At 40.5% G+C, this 16,189-nt stretch overlaps 1 protein-coding gene across 16 annotated transcripts in view; it reads right to left on the bottom strand.

Moving 5' to 3' along the window:
• The window catches only part of Itpr (Inositol 1,4,5,-trisphosphate receptor), a 590,630-nt gene that overhangs the window by 110,256 nt on the left and 464,185 nt on the right, over positions 1-16,189 (bottom strand). For all 16 annotated transcript variants that reach the window (XM_070084086.1, XM_070084085.1, XM_070084080.1 and 13 more), the window contains one exon: positions 11,277-11,384. In XM_070084086.1, the coding sequence (XP_069940187.1) occupies positions 11,277-11,384 (108 nt within the window). The remainder of the gene's footprint in view (positions 1-11,276; positions 11,385-16,189) is intronic.

Consider the following 16,189-nt stretch of genomic DNA (forward strand, 5'->3'; position numbering starts at 1 on the left):
ACGTGTCGGCGGATGGATTTATGAAGGATGAGGTTAATCATAGAATTGATGAGGGAAAAAAGGTGAGTGGTGCGTTGAGGTATATGTGGAGTCAAAAAACGTTATCTATGGAGGCAAAGAAGGGAATGTATGAAAGTATAGTAGTACCAACACTCTTATATGGGTGTGAAGCTTGGGTGGTAAATGCAGCAGCAAGGAGACGGTTGGAGGCAGTGGAGATGTCCTGTTTAAGGGCAATGTGTGGTGTAAATATTATGCAGAAAATTCGGAGTGTGGAAATTAGGAAAAGGTGTGGAGTTAATAAAAGTATTAGTCAGAGGGCAGAAGAGGGGTTGTTGAGGTGGTTTGGTCATTTAGAGAGAATGGATCAAAGTAGAATGACATGGAAAGCATATAAATCTATAGGGGAAGGAAGGCAGGGTAGGGGTTGTCCTCGAAAGGGTTGGAGAGAGGGGGTGAAGGAGGTTTTGTGGGCAAGGGGCTTGGACTTCCAGCAAGCATGCGTGAGCGTGTTAGATAGGAGTGAATGGAGACGAATGGTACTTGGGACCTGACGATCTGTTGGAGTGTGAGCAGGGTAATATTTAGTGAAGGGATTCAGGGAAACCGGTTATTTTCATATAGTCGGACTTGAGTCCTGGAAATGGGAAGTACAATGCCTGCACTTTAAAGGAAGGGTTTGGGATATTGGCAGTTTGGAGGGATATGTTGTGTATCTTTATATGTGTATGCTTCTAAACTGTTGTATTCTGAGCACCTCTGCAAAAACAGTGATAATGTGCGAGTGTGGTGAAAGTGTTGAATGATGATGAAAGTATTTTCTTTTTGGGGATTTTCTTTCTTTTTTTTTTTTGGGTCACCCTGCCTCGGTGGGAGACGGCCGACTTGTTGAAAAAAAAAAAAAAAAATCTAAATAAAGTTGCTAGTAAAGACAAATCAATTGATCAGCAAACAGAGATAGTATAGGGGAACAAGTGACTAGCTCCCTTAAGGTTTACTATACAAATAGTAGGAGTTTAAGAAATAAGATAGATGAGCTAAGATTACTTGCAAGTGTAGGTAATATACATATTATTGGTATAACAGAGACCTGGTTCAACCCGATAGAGAAATGCCTTCTAAATGCAACATACAGGGTTATAAACTATTCCACACTGATAGGGTCAACAGGAAGGGTGGTGGTGTGGCGATGTATGTCAGAGAAAATTTAAATTGTTGACTTAGACATGATATAAGATTAGAAACATCAAACACAGAATCTGTTTGGTACAGTTTCTTGAGGGATGTGACAAATTAATTTTGGGTGTGATTTATAGGCCCCCAATCCTTGATAGGGAGGGCAGTAAGCTGTTATGGGACAAAATTCATAAGGTATCTAGATATGAAAATGTTGTGATAATGGGAGATTTAAACTTTAGACAAATTGATTGAAACAATATGACAGGAAATCTTGAGTCTAGTGACTTTCTTGATACAGTTCAGGATTGCTTTTTAGAATAGGTTGTGACAGAACCAACTAGAGGAAACAATCTGCTTGACTTGGTTCTTGCCAACAAAAGATTCACTAATTAATAATCTTGAGGTTAATGATGAGCTTGGGGAAAGTGATCACAAATCACTTAGTTTCAATAAATCATGGAATTACCCAGATAACTGCAATAAAATCTCTGTCCCAGATTTTCGCTTGGCCGACGTCATGGGACTGAAAAATTTCCTGGGTGGGCTAAATTGGGATGTCCTGACTATGGGTCAGGTAGGTGATCTTGGTTGCCAATATGACATTTTTCAGAGCATAGTTCTAGCTGCCCAGACAACTTTTGTTCCGAGTTGGGAAATTAGATCTAACAAAAATGATGCGATATGGATGAACAATAGATTAAAACATCTCATTAGTCAAAAGAGAGGCATATATAGGCGTATCAAAAGAAGGGATGGGCAGTTAAGAAATCAATATATTCAATTAGAGAGAGAAATAAAGAAAGGAATAAGAAAAGCAAAAAGGGATTATGAGGCTAAGGCCGCAAGGGATTCGAAGACTAACCCAAAAGGGTTCTTTCAGGTATACAGAAGTAAGATTAGGGACAAGATTGGCCCACTTAAGAGTAACTCTGGTCAGATCACTGACAGTGATAAGGATGTGTGTGAAATTCTCAATACATACCTACTTCCTCTCAGTTTTCACCCAGGAAAATACTAGCGATATTCGTGAAATAATAGATTATGTAGAACAGGATGATAATAAACTATGTACAATTGCGGTAACTAGTGACATGGTCCTCAGGCAAATAGAGAAACTAAAACCTAACAAATCCCCAGGCACTGATGAACTGTTTGCAAGGGTGTTAAAGGAATGTAAAGAGGAATTAAGCATACCATTGCCTAATCTTTTTAACGTATCACTACAAACTGGCATAGTGCCTGATAAGTGGAAAATGGCAAATGTAATACCTATTTACAAGGCAGGTGACAGGTCCTTGGCTTCGAACTATAGACCAATAAGCCTTACCTCCATAGTGGGAAAATTTATGGAATCAATAATTGCCGAAGCAATTCGTAGCCATCTTGACAGGCACAGATTGATTAATGAATCTCAATACGGTTTTACAAAGGGGCGTCCCTGTCTTACGAATTTACTAACTTTTTTCACTAAGGTGTTTGAGGAGGTAGATCATGATAATGAATATGATATTGTGTATATGGACTTCAGTAAGGCTTTCGATAAAGTTCCACACCAAAAGCTATTGAGGAAACTTAAGGCACATGGAATAGGGGGAGAAATTTTTTCCTAGGTAGGGGCATGGCTGAGAAATAGGCAGCAGAGTGTTTGCATAAATAGGGAGAAATCAGAATGGGGGCACATCACAAGCGGTGTTCCTCAGGGGTCAGTGTTGGGCCCGTTGTTGTTCACAATTTACATAAATGACATAGATGAGGGAATAAATAGCGACATAAGCAAATTTGTTGATGACACCAAAATAGGCCGTCCAATTCATTCTAATGAGGACACTAGAGCACTCAAGGATGATTTGAATAGACTGATGCAATGGTCAGAGAAGTGGCAGATGCAGTTTAATATTGACAAATGCAAAGTTCTAAATGTTGGACAGGTAAATAACCATGCCACACAAACTAAATAATGTAGATCTTAATACTACTGACTGCAAAAAGGATTTAGGAGTTCTGGTTAGCAGTAATCTAAAACCAAGTCAGCAGTGCATTAGTGTTCGCAATAAAGCTAACAGAATTCTTGGCTTCATATCTAGAAGTATAAATAATATAAGTCCTCAGGTTGTTCTTCAACTCTATATATCCTTGGTTAGGCCTCATTTAGACTATGCTGCTCAGTTCTGGTCACCGTATTATAGAATGGATATAAATGCTCTGGAAAACGTACAGAGGAGGATGACAAAGATGATCCCATGTATCAGAAATCTTCCCTATGAGGATAGACTGAGGGCCCTGAATCTGCACTCTCTTGAAAGGTGTAGAATTAGGGGGGATATGATCGAGGTGTATAAATGGAAAACAGGAATAAATAAAGGGGATGTAAATAGCGTGCTGAAAATTTCCAGCCAAGACAGGACTCGCAGCAATGGTTTCAAGTTGGAAAAATTCAGATTCAGGAAGGATATAGGAAAGAACTGGTTTGGTAATAGAGTTATGGATGAGTGGAGCAAACTCTCGAGTACAGTTATTCAGGCTAAAATGTTGTGTAGTTTTAAAAATAGGTTAGATAAATACACGAGTGGGTGTGGGTGGGTGAGAGTTGGACCTAACTAGCTTGTGCTGCTGGGTCTGGTGCAGTGCTCCATCCTTGAGCGGAGGTGACTAGACTGGGTGGGTCATTGGGCTAATCCAGGGGGGGACATGGACCTGCTTTGCATGGGTCAGTAGGCCTGTTGCAGTGTTCCTTCTTTCTTATGTTCTTATGTTCAAATAACCCACACATAGGAGAAAGTAACTTAAGATGATGTTTCAGTCTGACTTGGACCATTAACTAGTCACACATTAATTAATGGTCCAAGTCAGACTGAAACACTGTCGTAAATTTCTTGCTCCTATGTGCAGGTTATTTGTGTAAAGATAAATTGTATACCTCTTACTTTATTTTCATGTACTGAATGAAACATTTTATCTTAATGCACATGAAATTGCCCATCATATCACCATTTTTCCATCAAACAGGTTGATAGCATTAATTACTAACATTCACTACAAACAGAGGTAACATCGTGACAAGTTTCAAAGGCTACTTCAAAAAATTAAAGGAACACTTCAATCATTTTTATGTTCCAAATACTGGTACCTTACAACCACTGATACTTGAATCAAAAAGATTATGCTTTGTTACACAAGTAAAATAAAATCCACTTACACCTTCCTTTTTGCTAAAGAACTGCACTTTACCTTATAGAAACTGTGAAGTTCAAAGTGGCCTTTACAGTGTTACAGTAATCTAAATTTTAGTAGTGCATCATAATTTTTTTTTCTGGCTGTTATGTCAGAAAAATGTCTGATAGCCTCTGGCATGCTTTTTGGTGCCCCTTATAGGTCAGTGTCTGAGGCAACTGTTTGTCTGGCACACCCCATAATCCAGCCCTGGCAGTACTTTACAATGGTGCAGCTGGAAAGATGGCAACCATAGACCAAATGCAAAAACATATTGCAATGTTGCTGAATTTATATGAAGACTTAATGCAATTTACTGATACAAATTACATAATACCTTTGATTACAGCCACAACAAAATTATAAAAGAAAACAATTTGCTGAAAGGATGCGAGTGAATATTTCTTGAGAGAGTGATAGAGACTTCTTGAAAAAAAAAAAAAATTAAAATGAAGATATAGTATGTTCTACAAGTACTGGAAGCTGAAGTCAAATAAAAAACAAAACACTAATAAGAAAAGAAAATCTTGAAATATTCATTGTACAAAAAACTGCAGTAAGAAAGTTAATATGTACTAGCAATCTATACAATAAATGAATCTGTCATAACCTTGGGTGCAACCAAATAAATCCTGGTAAATGTGCGTATAAATCTAGCATTTACATCAAAGCATATAAGTGAACAATACTTAACCCTTTGGGGGTCAACAGGTCCTCTCAGAGACTTGTTCTCAGGGTCGGCCAAATTTAAAAAAAAAATAATTTTTTCTTATGAAAAGATAGAGAATCTTTTCCCGATCATAATGACACCAAAAGTATGAAATTTGATGGAAAACTTACGGAATTATGCTCTCGTGAAGTTAGCGGTCTCGACGATGTTTACGCATTGGCGATTTTGCCCACTTTGAGTCCTATTTTCGGCCAATTCCAGTGTACTAGTTGACAAAAATCATAACTATTTCGCTAAAACTCCATTTTTTTCTATTGAATGAGTACAAGAAACCACCCATTTATCGATTTCAACTATCCAATAAAGTGGTCAGAATTTAGCAATTTTGCCAATTTCACACAAATTTCAAAAGATGCCAATTTCCGAATAGGGTCCAGAATAAACAAGAAAGACATTCCTGGCACTAAAATAACAAGTTCTCTGTTTGTTAGTCACATCCCCAGGCCCCTCTTATATTTCTTTGGCTTTCCACTTTGAATTTTTATTCTTACAAAAAAATAAGATTTACTGTTATGCAGACTATTGCATTAGTGTAGAAATGGTATAAATATCATCAGCGCACTTGTGAAAGAATATTAGACTCACCAGTTGATGTGTATTGGATGCTTGGCATGATTTGTTTACTTTTGAATTTTGGTAAAAATTGAACATTTCTGCTACTTTGAGCTCAATTTCAAGGTACTTTTCATTGTAAAACCAGTCAAAATCATCTCAATTCTGTAATATGTCTTCCATTCTATAAAATGAGACCACGAAAACTAGAATACAACAATAAATACCATACGAAAATACAGTGAATCCAAAAAACACGGTCAAAGTTTTTTTTTTCTCATTACGCACTGTGTGCTGCAGGATTTTTTTTATACTGTGCACACTGACCACATAGACCCATTCTTACATATGTAGGCCTACCAGCTTTCTCTCACTAGATTTGAGGGCAGAAGAATTTAGGCGTACTAGTACGTCAAAAATCCTGGGTCGTAAGACGTACTAGTACGTCCGAAACCCCCAAAGGGTTAAATAAAGGTTAGGAATAGGAACTGTTTGTTACATGAATTTAGAAAAGGCATATACTAAAGTGGAGAGGGAAGCAATATGGCAAATATTGCAAATGTATGGAATATGTAGTATATTGTTAGTAATAGTTGAGTTTTTATGAGCAGAGTGGAGCTCAAGTTCAGATATGTAGGGGCAGAAGGTAGGAGGAATGTGTGTGGCCCCAAAAACAGATGGGGGCAGTAAAAGAGGCTTTGAGTTTTAGAGATTTCAGCATCCAGCAGGCTTGCATGAGTATGTTAGACAAAAGTGAATGGGGACAAAGGGTTTCTAATGGATGTACCCTTAGACTGTGAGCAAGGCGACTCTTATGAAAGGGATTCATGGAAATTGGTTAGTTGGACCTGAGTCCTGGAGAAGGAGAAGGCAGTGCCTACACTCTGGAGGAGTGGGGATACTACAGTTGGAGAATAATCTGACTGTGATGCCAGCACACTTTTGGAAGGATGGTAGTTCAATGAATGATGGAAAGTGTGTTTTCTTCTTTGGATAACCCTGCCTTGGCAGGAGACAGATGTCAATTTAAAACAATACATATTGTATACAGCATATGAATTAAGATAAATATTATGTTCTCTCTCTACCTTTACCTCTCACTCTTTCCCTTTCTCTCTTACATACACTCACATACTCTTACACTCACACACACACACACACACACACATACGACAGGGTGACAGCAGTAAGACAAGAGAGAGGAGTGGGTAGACTGCATTTTCTTGGACTGTAATAAGGCTTCTGACAGTTTCACACAAGAGATTAGTGCATAAGCTGGAAGACCAGGCAGGTATAACAGGGAAGGCACTGCAATGAATCAAGGCATACCTGTCGGGAAGACATCAGCGAGTCATGGTACGCGATGAGGTGTCTGAGTGGGCGCCCGTGACAAGCGGAGTTCCACAGGTGTCAGTCCTAGAACGGTGCTGTTTCTGGTGTATGTGAACGACATGACGAAGGAATAGTCTCAGAAGTGTCCCTCTTTGCAGATGATGTGAAGTTGATGAGAATTCAATTGGAGGAGGACCAGGCAGAACTACAAAGGGATCTGGACAGGCTGTAGGCCTGGTCTGGAAACTGGCCTTTGGAGTTCAGCCCCACCAAGTGCAATGTCATGAAGATTGGAGAAGGGTAAAGAAGACTGCAGACGGAGTACAGTCTAGGGCGCCAGAAACTACAAACCTCACTCAAGGAAAAGGATCTTGGGGTAAGTATAACACGAGGCACATCTGAGGCGCACATCAACCAAATAACTGCTGCAGCATATGGCCACCTAGCAAACTTAAGAATAGCATTCCGATATCTCAATAAGGAATCGTTCAGGACCCTGTACACCATGTATGTCAGGCCTATATTGAAATATACAGCATCAGTTTGGAACCCACACCTAGTCAAGCATGTAAAGAAATTAGAGAAAGTGCAAAGATTTACAACAAGACTAGTCCCAGAGCTAAGGGGCATCTCCTATGAGGAGAAGTTAAGGTAAATAGACCTGACGATACTGGAGAACAGGAGAGATAGGGGGGATATGATAACGACATATAAAATACTGAGAGGAATTGACACGGTGGACAGAGACAGGATGGTCCAGAGATGGGACACAGCAACAACGGGTCACAAATGGAAGTTGGAGATTCAAATGAATCACAGGGGTGTTAGGAAGTATTTCTTCAGTCACAAAGTTGTCAGGAAGTGAAACAGTCTGGGAAGTGATGTAGTGGAGGCAGGACCCATACATAGCTTTAAGAAGAGGTATAATAAAGCTCAAGGAGCAAGAAGAGTGACCTAGCAGCAACCAGTGAAGAGGTGGGGCCAGGAGCTGTGACTCAGCTCCTGCAACCACAACTAGGCGAGTACACACAGACAGAAGAGAAGCAAGAGACTACATAATAGGAACACTTCAGTCTGGAGGTCCCATGGTGGTAATTACAGCAATGCATAACCCTCCACAGAACAGCAGGAGGCCAAGGCGAGAGTATGATGAGAGCAATAGAGCGATGGTTGACACACTGGCTGAAGTGACCAGGAGGGCTCATGCGACCAGGGCAAAGCTGCTGATTATGGGTGACTTCAATCACAAGAAAATTGACTGGGAGAACCTGGAGCCATGTGGGGGCCCAGAAACATGGAGGGCTAAGATGGTGGAGGTGGTACTGGAAAACCTCATGTACCAACACTACAGGGACACTACCAGAGAGAGAGAGAGGAGAGGATAAGCCTGCAAGATTGGACCTAGTATTCACCTTGAGTCTTGCAGATATTGAGGACATCACATATGAAAGACCCCTTGGGACCAGTGATCATGTGGTTTTGAGTTTCGAATATATAGTAGAGTTACAAGTGGAGAGGGAAGCAGGGAGGGCAGGACGAATGAAGCCAAACTATAAAAGAGGGGACTACACAGGCATGAGGAATTTCCTGCATGGGGTTCAGTGGGACAGAGAACTGGCAGGGAAGGCAGTAAATGAGATGATGGAATACGTGACAACAATATGCAAGGAAGCTGAGGAGAGATTTGTGCCCAAGGGTAACAGAAATAACAACAAAACCAGCATTAGCCCTTGGTTCACCAAAAGGTGTAAAGAGTCCAAAACGAAGAGTGTTAGAAAATGGAAGAAGTACAGAAAGCAAAGGACCCAGGAGAATAAGGAGAGCAGTCGTAGAGCCAGAAATGAATATGCATGGGTAAGAACGGAGGCCCAACAATAATACGAAAATGACATAGCAGCAAAAGCCAAATCTGACCCAAAGCTGTTGTACAGCCACATCAGGAGAACAACAACAGTCAAAGACCAGGTAATCAGGCTGAGGAAGGAAGGAGGCGAGATCACAAGAAAGGACCATGAAGTATGTGAGGAGCTCAACATGAGACTCAAAGAAGTGTTCACAGAGGAGACAGAAGGGACTCCAGAAAGACGGAGAGGTGGGGTACATCATCAAGTGCTGGACACAATAAATACAACCGAGGAAGAAGTGAAGAGGCTGCTAAGTGAGCTAGATACCTCAAAGGCGATGGGGCCAGATAACATCTCTCCATGGGTCCTGAGAGAGGAAGCAGAGGCGCTGTGAGTACCACTAACAACAATCTTCAACACATCTATCAAAACAGGGAAATTACCTGAGGTGTAGAAGACAGCAAATGTGGTCCCAGTTTTTAAAAAAGGAGACAGACACGAAGCATTAAACTACAGAGCAGCGTCACTGACATGTATAGTATGCAAAGTCATGGAGAAGATTATCAGGAGAAGAGTGGTGGAGCAACTAGAAAGGAATGAGCTTATCAATAACAGCCAGCACGGCTTTGGGGATGGGAAATCCTGTGCCACAAACCTACTTGAGTTCTATGACAGGATGACAGCAGTAAGACAAGAGAGAGGGGTGGGAAGACTGCACTTTCTTGGACTGTAAGAAGGCATTTGACACGGTCCCACACAAGAGATTAGTGTACAATGTGGAGGACCAGGCAGGGATAACAGGGAAGGCAGGGAATACCCGTCAGGAAGACAACAGCGAGTCATGGTACGTGGCGAGGTGTCAGAGTGGGCGCCTGTGACGAGCAGGGTTCCACAGGGGGTCAGTCCTAGGACCGGTGCTGTTCCTGGTATTTGTGAACAACATGATTGAAGGAATAGATTCAGAGGTGTCTCTGTTTGCAGATGATGTGAAGTTGACGAGAAGAATTCCATCGGACGAAGACCAGGCAGAACTACAAAGGGATCGGGACAGGCTGCAGATCTGGTCCAGAAACTGACTCCTGGAGTTCAACCCCACAAAGTGCAAAGTCATGAAGATTGGGGAAGGGCAAAGAAGATTGCAGACAGAGTACAGTCTAGGGGGCCAGATAATACAAATCTTACTCAAGGAAAAGGATCTTGGGGTGAGTATAACACCGAGCACATCTCCTGAGGCGCACATGAACCAAATAACTGCTGCAGCATACAGGCGCCTAGCAAACCTAAGAACAGCATTCTGACCTAAGAACAGCATTCTGACATCTTAATGAGGAATCATTCAGAACCCTGTACACCATGTACGTTAGGCTTATATTGGAGTACGCAGCACCAGTTTAGAACACACACTTAGCCAAACATGTAAGGAAACTAGAGAAAGTCCAAAGGTTTGCAACAAGACTAGTCCCGGAGCTAAGAGGCATGTTCAACAAAAAGAGCTTAAGGTAAATAGACCTGACAACACTGGAGGACAAAAGAGATGGGGAGGATATGATAACGACATATAAAATACTGAGAGGAATCGACAAGGTGGACAAAGACAGGATGTTCCAGAGATGGGACACAGCAACAAGGGGTCACAATTGGAAGTTGAAGACTCAGATGAATCACAGGGATGTTTGGAAGTATTTCTTCAGTCACAAAGTTGTCAGGAAGTGGAATAGTCTGGGAAGTGATGTAGTGGAGGCAGGAACCATACACAGCTTTAAGATGAGGTATGACAAAGCTCTGGAAGCAGAGAGAGAGAAGACCTAGTAGCGAGATCTTATCTCCCTGATACACCCCGACAACTAACTACATGATAACCACCTGGTGGTTCACAATTACACTCACTCACCCACTGACTATAAACCCAGAAATACTGATCTTAATCTTAAAATAATAAATCCTAATTAGTCATAAGTTTGCCTATGATACTCCAATATAGACGCTTTGTATTGTGCCAAAACAAAAGCATTCACATTGCTAAACTCACAAATTATGATGTAGTCACTTAGCCTTAATACCATAATCTGTAAGGATTTAATGTTAAGAATTGATCTAAGTCTGCCCAAAATGCCTAGCCATGCTAGGTGTCCTAGTGGCCCCCTCTGTAATTAGTATTTTATAACATGTAAACCACACAATACCCAAAACCTGTAAACCCCACATTGAACCCTTATAGAGAATAAACTTGAATTGAATTGAATCAGTGAAGAGGCAGGGCCAGGAGCTGTGTTTGACCCCTGCAACCACAATTAGGTGAGTACACACACACACACACACACACACACACACACACACACACACACACACACAGGCAACACATACACAACACACACAAAACACCTCTACCCACAAATACATACATACACACACACTAGTTATCCACTTACCTGTATTGCCAGCTCTAATATTTGCATAAGCTTGTGAAGTAACTGAGGCAGCAACAGACAGCTCCTCCCGAATCTCATCATTCATGACTAATCCATTTGGTCTATGACCTGTGGGAATCAAAGAGGGAAAATGCAAGGATGTGGTGTAATCAGGAGATGAAGGGAAATCAACTAATACTCTACTATTATAAGTAATGAACTGTGAATTTAATCTAGTTTTGCATATGTCTATTTTCTCATGCTATATATACGAGTCCAAGATTATTTGTAAGTAATTCTTTTCCAATATCAAATTTATTATTTGCAATATTGTTCTCTGTATCTGTATTATTTTTATATATTTCATGGTTTACTAGCAAACATCATTAGCAACTGCAATTACAGTCACTTCAATATTTGCAAACTTAGGCTTCAAGCTACTCCTAGAAGAAATAGCAACTGAGTTTACAATAGATCCTTCACCAAAAATTGGAAATTTTTGCAAACAGCCATGAACAGGACCTCAAATTATTTAACTTGTGTGTGTGCGTTGTATTATTTAAGTGATCTTCTCTATTGGTGATATTGATTGCAGGATTATTTGAATCTTGAGAGCTCATGGAGGTATTACAATGGTCAGAATGAATATTCTGTATTATCTGATAGCCATTTTTCACTGAAGTGGTGGAAGGCAGAGTGGTGCTAGCCATGCAGAGAGACTCGGGGGTCAGACATAACAAGTTGTTTGGCTGTGGCCTTCAGGCCTGTCACAAAAACAACACATAAACCATGGCTCAAGAAATCGTAATGACACGAATGCAAGCCATGGTACAGGTGGGGACTGAACCCACAGTAAGTGAGTCATAAAACTCCAGACCGACGCATTAGTCACAGTGGTGCCTATGCTAACCTTCCTATGGTATATAAATATACCTAGCTGGATGAATCTTATTGTAGCCAGCTGGCTCAGTGGTTAACACGTTGGTCTGGAGTTTTATGACTCACTCACCGCGGGTTCAATCCCCGCCCATACCGTGGTTTACACATAAGCCATGGCAACTTTCTTACTCTGACAAAGTTGATCATATATTCTACACTGCATTCGAAATGGATATTAACTAGGAAAACTGAAATATGTGATCCACCTAGGCACTGAGTAAGATAATTTTAGTACAGGCACACCAATTTATTATTTGGGGTTTGTCCAAGGAAAATACTCTACCCTAAATCTGCAGATAAACAGTAATACAGCATATAAATAAATACATAAATATAATAATAAATAAATACATAAATATAATAATAAATAAATACATATATATAATAATAAATAATAATTTTTTTTTTCAACAAACCGGCCGTATCCCACCGAGGCGGGGTGGCCCAAAAAGAAAAACGAAAGTTTCTCTTTTAAAATTTAGTAATTTATATAGGAGAAGGGGTTACTAGCCCCTTGCTCCTGGCATTTTAGTCGCCTCTTACAACACGCATGGCTTACAGAGGAAGAATTCTGTTCCACTTCCCCATGGAGATTAGAGGAAATAAACAAGAACAAGAATTAGAAAGAAAATAGAAGAAAACCCAGAGGGGTGTGTATATCCTTCTACATGTATGTGTAGTGTGACCTAAGTGTAAGTAGAAGTAACAAGACGTACCTGAAATCTTGCATGTTTATGAGACAGAAAAAAGACACCAGCAATCCTACCATCATGTAAAACAATTACAGGTTTCCTTTTTACACTCACTTGGCAGGACGGTAGTATCCCCCTGGGTGGATGTTGTCTACCAACCTACTACCTAGGAAATACACAAATACAGTATAATAATAAATAAATACATAAATATATATGCACATACATATACAGTGGAACCTCGGTTTTTGTGATTAATTCGTTCCAGAAGTGTGACAAAAACTGAAGTGTATGAAAACTGAAGCAATATTTCCCACAAGAAATAATGTAAATCTAATTAATCCGTTGCAAACTCCCAAAAATATTAATAAAAAATACATTTTATAGAGAATAACTATAGTTTTACATACAGAAAACAATGAGGAATAAATATAAATGACTAATGAAAGGATAAATGAACATTTAACATCACTTTTACCTTTATCGAAGACTCTTGTTGGCGTATGGAAGACGGCAAGGAGAGGAGAGGGAGGAGAGGCTATTTTCTGGAAGGGGAATCCCTGTCCATAAGGACTTCAGGTATCAAGGCCCTATCTGGGGTTACTTCCTTTCTTTGTCTTTTACTGGCGAAATCAGCCACGTGTATGCTACTTTCGTACTTTCGGAACTTTCTTTGGCCCCATGGTGGCTTATTTAGCAGCTGCACTCAATAAACAAGCACAAAAACAATGGATTATTATGAAATGCTTCAGATGAACGCACGGAGGTAATGATCATTCATCAGAAATAAAGCCAGACTGAGTCGGAATGACTGGGATGTTTTCTGTGGGTGCGGGCAGGCGGACGCGTTTGGTATGGTGGACCATTGTCAACTATATGAAAACCGAGCGGATGTACAAAAACTGGGACAAAATTTCAATGAAAAAAGTCGCCGAAAACCGAATACTACGAAAACCAGGGCATACGAAAACCGAGGTTCCACTGGACATATAAACACATACAGTAGACCATTGTTTAACACGGAAGTTACGTTCCTGAAAATGCCGTGTAAGACAAACTGAATAACTTATGGGAAAAATAGGGTTACGTTCCTGGGACACCCCCCCCCCAAAAAAAAAAGCCAAACAACTTTTTTTTTGACCTCCAAATCTTACAAAAATAAAAGGAATATGTAATTGTAATTCATTGTCGTGATGTATTTATTATGTTGTTTTTACTGCTTAAGACTACAAATGCAACAGAAATAATAGTATTTCAGACCTTAAACTGTGGGTGTTGGCATTTGTCGATGATTGTGAAAAAGTGAAAAAGTCTAATTTTAAGTCATTCAATAAGTCAAGTCAGTAAGTTATTCAGTCAAGTCAGTAAATCAGTTAATAAGTTATTCAGTCAAGTCAGTAAATCAGTTAGTAAGTTATTCAGTCAAGTCAGTAAATCAGTTAGTAGTAAGTTATTCAGTCAAGTCAGTAAATCAGTCAGTCAAGTCAGTCAGTCATAAGAACATTAAAAAGAAGGAACACTGCAACAGGCCTACTGACCCATGAGAAGCAGGTCCATGTCCCCCCCTGGATTAGCCCAATGACCCCCCTCCTCGGAACAGCCCAATGACCCACCCAGTCTAGTCACCTCCACTCAAGGAAGGAGCACGGCACCAGACCCAGCAGCACAAGTTAGTCGGGTTCAACTCACACCCACCCACACCCACTCGTGTATTTATCTAACCTATTTTTAAAACTACACAATGTTTTAGCCTCAATAACTGTACTCAGGAGTTTGTTCCACTCATCCACAACTCTATTACCAAACCAGTGCTTTCCTATATCCTTCCTGAATCTGAATTTTTCCAACTTGAAACCACTGCCGCATCAATAACATATGTAACTGAGAGACTGTAAAAGGTTTACCAAATCTTTATTAAACTATTCTTTTAATTTTTTTTTTATTAACACACTGGCTGATTCCCACCAAGGCAGGGTGGCCCGAAAAAGAAAAACTTTCACCATCATTCACTCCATCACTGTCTTGCCAGAAGGGTGTTTTACACTACAGCTTTTAAACTGCAACATTAACACCCCTCCTTCAGAGTGCAGGCACTGTACTTCCCATCTCCAGGACTCAAGTCCGGCCTGCCGGTTTCCCTGAATCCCTTCATAAATGTTACTTTGCTCACACTCCAACAGCACGTCAAGTATTAAAAACCACTTGTCTCCATTCACTCCTATCAAACACGCTCACGCATGCCTGCTGGAAGTCCAAGCCCCTCGCACACAAAACCTCCTTTACCCCCTCCCTCCAACCTTTCCTAGGCCGACCCCTACCCCGCCTTCCTTCCACTACAGACTGATACACTCTTGAAGTCACTCTGTTTCGCTCCATTCTCTCTACATGTCTGAACCACTTCAACAACCCTTCCTCAGCCCTCTGGACAACAGTTTTGGTAATCCCGCACCTCCTCCTAACTTCCAAACTATGAATTCTCTGCATTATATTCACACCACACATTGCCCTCAGACATGACATCTCCACTGCCTCCAGCCTTCTCCTCGCTGCAACATTCATCACCCATGCTTCACACCCATATAAGAGCGTTGGTAAAACTATACTCTCATACATTCCCCTCTTTGCCTCCAAGGACAAAGTTCTTTGTCTCCACAGACTCCTAAGTGCACCGCTCACCCATTTCCCCTCATCAATTCTATGATTCACCTCATCTTTCATAGACCCATCCGCTGACACGTCCACTCCCAAATATCTGAATACATTCACCTCCTCCATACTCTCTCCCTCCAATCTGATATCCAATCTTTCATCACCTAATCTTTTTGTTATCCTCATAACCTTACTCTTTCCTGTATTCACTTTTAATTTTCTTCTTTTGCATACCCTACCAAATTCATTCACCAACCTCTGCAACTTCTCTTCCGAATCTCCCAAGAGCATAACATAATCCTGTATGTTTTCATGAAGTGTTTTCCTCCTATTGGCCAATAAGAGCACATGTTGTGTTTTTTTATTTTCTTCATAACTCAATTTTTTTTTGCTTTGAGAGATATTTTGCAGCTCATCTTAGGACTTTATCAAGTATGCTCAAAAATTTTTTACACAAGGACCTCACCTCATACCAGCACTGTATATTCAAATTTTAGTTTAACACATGTTGTAAATACAGTGGAACCCCGAATTTCGACCGTAATCCACTCCAGGAGCTTGGCCTAAACTCGAAACGGCCTAAAGTCGAAGCAATATGTCCCATGAGAAATAATGTAAATAAAATTAATCTGTTCCAGACACACAAATATTCCC

Source organism: Cherax quadricarinatus, chromosome 11 (assembly GCF_038502225.1).
Source record: "Cherax quadricarinatus isolate ZL_2023a chromosome 11, ASM3850222v1, whole genome shotgun sequence".
In the NCBI taxonomy this organism is placed as follows: Eukaryota; Metazoa; Arthropoda; class Malacostraca; order Decapoda; family Parastacidae; genus Cherax; species Cherax quadricarinatus.